The sequence below is a fragment of the Hipposideros armiger genome, unplaced genomic scaffold (assembly GCF_001890085.2).
Source record: "Hipposideros armiger isolate ML-2016 unplaced genomic scaffold, ASM189008v1 scaffold_180, whole genome shotgun sequence".
Taxonomy (NCBI): domain Eukaryota; kingdom Metazoa; phylum Chordata; class Mammalia; order Chiroptera; family Hipposideridae; genus Hipposideros; species Hipposideros armiger.
This window is the reverse complement of record NW_017731530.1, coordinates 355,270-360,552: the sequence shown is the minus strand read 5'-3', so window position 1 is coordinate 360,552 and position 5,283 is coordinate 355,270. Positions and strand designations below refer to the sequence as shown.

The window sequence follows — 5,283 nt, the reverse complement described above, 5'->3', positions numbered from 1 at the left end:
CATGTTTAAAATTTCCATTAAGTCATTAAAAGAAAATGTAACAAACAATACATTTAAAAATCTGCATAAAAAGGGTATAGCCATTTTGGAAAAAATTTGGCAGTTTCTTATAAACTTGAATATACATTAGAAGAAAATGTAGCAGTAAATCTTTGTGACTTTGGATTAGACACAATTTCTTAAATATTTTCTAACACCAAAAGCACAATGGCAAAACAGAAAACAAATTAATTGGACTTGATCAAAATTAAAACTTGTGCTTTATAGGATACAATCAAGAAACTGAGAAGACAATTCAGAGAATGGGGTAAAATATTTTCAAAACATATACATATAAGGGTTTAATATCCAAAATATATAAAGAACTACAATTCAACAACAAATAAAGAAATAACCCAATTTAAATAGCGGGCAAAGGCTTTGAATAGACATTTCTCCAAAGAAAATATAAAAGTGGCCAATGACCAAAAGGAAATATGCTCAACATTATTAGTCATTAGAGAAATGCAAATCAAAACCACAATGAGATAGATAATACTTCGTATCTACCAAGATGGCTATAATAAAACAGACAGACAATAACAAGTATGGATGAGGGTGTGGAGAAAAGTGAACTCTCATATATTGCTGGTAGATATGTAAACTGGTGCAGTCACTTTGGAAAAGTTTGCCTGTTCCTCAAAAAGTTAAACATAGTGTTACTATATGACACAGCAATTCCACTATTAGATGAATCAAAAGGAATGAAAACATATGTCTACATAAAAACATACATACATGAATGTTCATAGAGTATAATTCATAACAGCCAAAAAAATATAAGTAACCCAAAGGTCCATCAACTGATGAGTGGATAAACAAGATGTGGTCTATCCATACAATGGAATATTCGGCCATAAAGAAGAGCTAGGTGTTGATACATGCTTCAATATGTATTATCTTGAAAAATTATGGTAAGTGAAAGAAGTCATTCATAAAAGATTACAGACTGTATAACTTAATTTATATTAAATGTTCAGAATGGGCAAATGTATAAAAATAGAAAATAGATTAGCGGTTCCCAAGGGTAGGAGTAAAGGGGAAAGAAATGTGGTATGATGAATGGGTAGGGCGTTTCTTTTTTAGGGTGAAAAAATATTCTGAAATTAGTGATGACTGTTATACATCTTTCTGAAGCTACTAAAAACCACTGTGCTGTACAATTTATAGGGGTAAATTGTATGGTATGTGAATTATACCTCAATAAAGGTGTAATTTTTAAAAAGTTAAAAATACATTTACCATATTAAACAGGAATTCCATTCCTAGGTATTTTCCCAAGAAATAAAAACATATGCTGACACAAACAACTCTGCAAATGTTTATAGTAGCTTTTTTCATAATTTCCCCAAATCAAAGACAACTTAATTATCCATTAATCAGTGAATGAATAGTGGTACATTCACACAATACTACGCAGCAAGATAAAGGAACAAATTACTGATATATACAAAAACATGGATGAATCTCAACTCTGTAATACAAAGTGAAAAAAAACAGAATTAACAGCTAATACTGTATGATTCCATTTATATAACATTCTGGAAAAAGTACAACTATGGAAACAGAAAACTGACCAGTGTTTGCAAGGGTCTGAAAATATAGGGGAAGGGGAGTGACTATAAAGGGGAACAAAAGAACTTTTTGGGGTGATGTAAATGTTCTATATCTTGACTTGTAGTATTGGTTACGTGACTATGTACCTGTCAAAATTTATAAAATTGTCCATGTAAGATGAGTTAATTTCAGTGTATTTTAGTTATACTTTAATAAATATAACCCAAAATCTGCACAAACATCTCAGTCATTTCATAATCATATGGGGAAAATGTACAGGGTGATTAATCAAAAAATGTTTTAAACTTTTCAAAATGACCCTTGAGGGTTTATTTTTTACTCCTTGCTCATTTTAAGAGAACAACACAATATAGAGATAAAAGGTTTCTTCCTGTTCTTAATATTCAAATTAAAAAGTATAAGCAAGTATTCACTGTGAATTTTCCCATTATATTTCCCTGTCTACTTTAGTACCACATACTCTTACACAAACCCCACACAGAATATGGCTATCAATTTGTCTAAAACCTGTCTTTCCTATAAAAAAAGCTATGATTAAAGAGAAGGTCCACTTCAGAATAATATAATGAGTGTGTGGCTATGGTCTGATTAGTTAGCAAGATGGTAACAAAAATTATTTAGTTGCTTGAATAAAAGATACCATAAATACTTTTCCATGAAAATAAAAAATTAAAGCTTTCAAAAAAATAATTACTAATTATTTTGGCCTTCAAGTTCCCCTAATGAAAAATGTAAGCTCCATGAAAACAGCTTTGTTCGTTGCACTATTCTCAGTATCTGTTTGAAACAGTGTGCCTGGCTCTAAGGAGGTTATTTGTTAAATGAGCAACCATTTGTAGACCTACCATTAGCTCAATATCACTACCAATTATATAAAGTTGATCTTCCATGGAAAGCTTCCTGTTCAAATGGGCAAGAACATACGTGATTCCAGGTAAACGCACAGCAGGACTGGTGAGAAGACTGCCCCAGAGGGCACTGTAGAATGCAGACTGGTCCACTGCAGCAGCAACCTTTTCCAACAATGTGTTTGTTCTGAGGTACAAAATAAAGTAGTTTAAGAAGGGAAACATCGTTTCACATTGTTAGAAATAAATCATTATTCTCTTGCAGAATGTATAAAAGCATCTATGCTATAATGTTCCACCCTAGAGATAAGTGTGATAGACTGAAGGAAGCATACATTTCAGAAATCATAATGAGTGGATTTAAGTCCTGGGTCCACCATTTACTAGCTGTATAATTCGGGGAAATCACTGAATATCTCTTCAGTTTCTGAACTGTAAAATGAATATAACAACAAAAACAATACCACAAGTCCTATCTACTTAAGTGGGTTGTTAAAACACCATATACATGTTAGTTAGTAGTAACCTTATAACAGAACATATTTTCTGTTAATTTTCTATAAAATCTTAAAGGACATTTCTAAATGTTTCCTTCTCTTTGAAAGCACACTATTTAAATCACAATTTTGATGAATTAGGCCTCTGACAAAAGCATTACTGCTTCATTAAGGATTACATTTAAAGATTAATTACTTTTGATTTCTTTTAAGATAAAAAACTTAAAACACAAAAATTGATAACATTATAGTACAGTAGAGTCAGAATCAAGAGAATCTGATAATGAGATCTACTGTTTACTTGCTATGTAATTTAATACTAACACTAATCCCTTCTGACCTCAACTCATTTATACATTAAAAGAACAAGTTTACAAATCCTTTTATAGAAATTGCATGGAATAACTAGCAAAACATAATGCTATAGGCTGAATGTTTATGTCCCCTCAAAGTTCATATGTTAAACTCTAATCCCCAAAGGTTATGGTATTAGGAGGTAGAACCTTTGGAAGATGCTGAAGTCATGAGGGCCGTCATGAATGAGATGAGTGCTCTTATGAAAGAAACCCCACAAAGTTGAGCAGCCCCTTCCATTACTTGAAGACACAGAGAGAAGACTCCAGCTACAAACCAGGAAGAGGGTTCTCACCAGATCTTAGACTTCCAGCCTCCAGAACTGGGAGAAATAAATTTCTGTTTGTAAATTACCCAGTCTATGGTACTTTTTTATAGCAGCTCAAATGGACTAAGATACAGAACAAGATAAACCATAGGAATGCCACATTCATAAAGATTATTCATTTATGTTACTTTATTTATTTATTTATTTATTTATTTATTTATTTATTTATTTATTTATTAGCTGAGCCATCCTGCCACCTGTTGGCAGCTCAGTGGCAACTCAGCTTGGGCTGGGACTCAAACCACTGCTGCTCAGAGCTCGCACTCTTGGGCAACTGAACCACTTGGTCGGCCCTTATGTTACATTTTTAACTGTAGCTAGTGGAGTTATAAAGTGGTATTGAGTCTATGCTTCCCTTAGAATACGTATAACAATTTAAAATAAAACTAATTTATAAACTAAATGAAATAACATCACACATTTCTAAAATTATAAGCAAGTAAGTATTGGGTTGTCGGAAAAGTCATGACGCTTTTTTGCAATGAAAAACATAGAAAAAAATACATCATGACTTTTCTGACAAACCAATACAAAACTAATAAAAGAAAATGATAAGTTTTAAGGACAAAATTATTTTTTTCTCAAAGTAGCTTATAAGGGTAATCCAAAATTTTCAGGATTAGATTTTTACTGCATTACTGGAGCAGATGAATACAATAAAATGGAGTAGCAAGTCAATGCACCAGAATAAATTATTGAAATTTAAATAATTAAGCTTACTCAAAACAAGTTTGGCATTTTCTATTTTTGTAATCTCAACTCTTAAGTTCCTTTTTTGTAAGAATATCAGTAATAAGATATTAAAGACACATAATACCATCATGCATTGTCTATTAAATGCCAAAGAAAAAATAATAGGCTCCACAGGAGATCAAATCATATTCTTTAAAAAAGTTAAAATATCAACAGTATCACGTTAACAACTAGTGAAACAACACTGCACTTACAGCTAGGCTATTTTTCACAATTAACAATTTAAAAACTGTTGGCAATGGCCCAATTTCCCATTTTAAAAATTAATCTACATGTCTATCATATTATTATTTTAAATTATGGGTCACAATTTTCTGAGGGACTTATATGTGCTAGGCACTGGACTAAGTGATTTCATTATTACAAGAATACAATGAAATACATATTAAGCTTGTTTTATAGATGAGGAAATTGAAAAGTTTGGAAATGTTAAAAAAGCTTTCCTAAGCTCACAAAGTATCTATCAAGTCAGGATTTGAACCCAGTCCATTAATCTCTCAAGTCTGTACTCTGATCACCTTGCTATATTTTCAGTATGATACACAGACTACATACACTACAATAAATTTTTTTTTTTGGGTATAGAAATTTTCAAGTGATATACTGAAGTATCTAGAATAATTGATTTTTGTGATGTTTAAAACATTATTGATCTAAGGATTCTGACTGACAAATCCATAACTTCGATTACTTAGCTGCACCAATAACGGCACCATCTTACCTCTCATAGTACTCTGATCCCTCTTCTAAGCCAGGAAGAATACCAGTTAGCAATCCTTGTAGACCAGGCTTCAGTGTTTTACCCAAAGGCAGGTAATATATCTCATACAAACTTAGCAATGTTGGTTTCACAGACATGGCAGCATTTGCAAGAAGAGGAAATAAT

At 31.8% G+C, this 5,283-nt stretch overlaps 1 protein-coding gene across 1 annotated transcript in view; it reads right to left on the bottom strand.

The window, feature by feature from the left end:
- DOP1A (DOP1 leucine zipper like protein A) overlaps window positions 1-5,283 on the bottom strand; it is a 92,011-nt gene that overhangs the window by 67,195 nt on the left and 19,533 nt on the right. The window contains exons 6-7 of the mRNA XM_019652491.1: window positions 5,119-5,283; window positions 2,463-2,652 (exon numbers count right to left, since the gene is read on the bottom strand). Coding sequence (XP_019508036.1) covers window positions 2,463-2,652; window positions 5,119-5,283 — 355 coding nt within the window. The remainder of the gene's footprint in view (window positions 1-2,462; window positions 2,653-5,118) is intronic.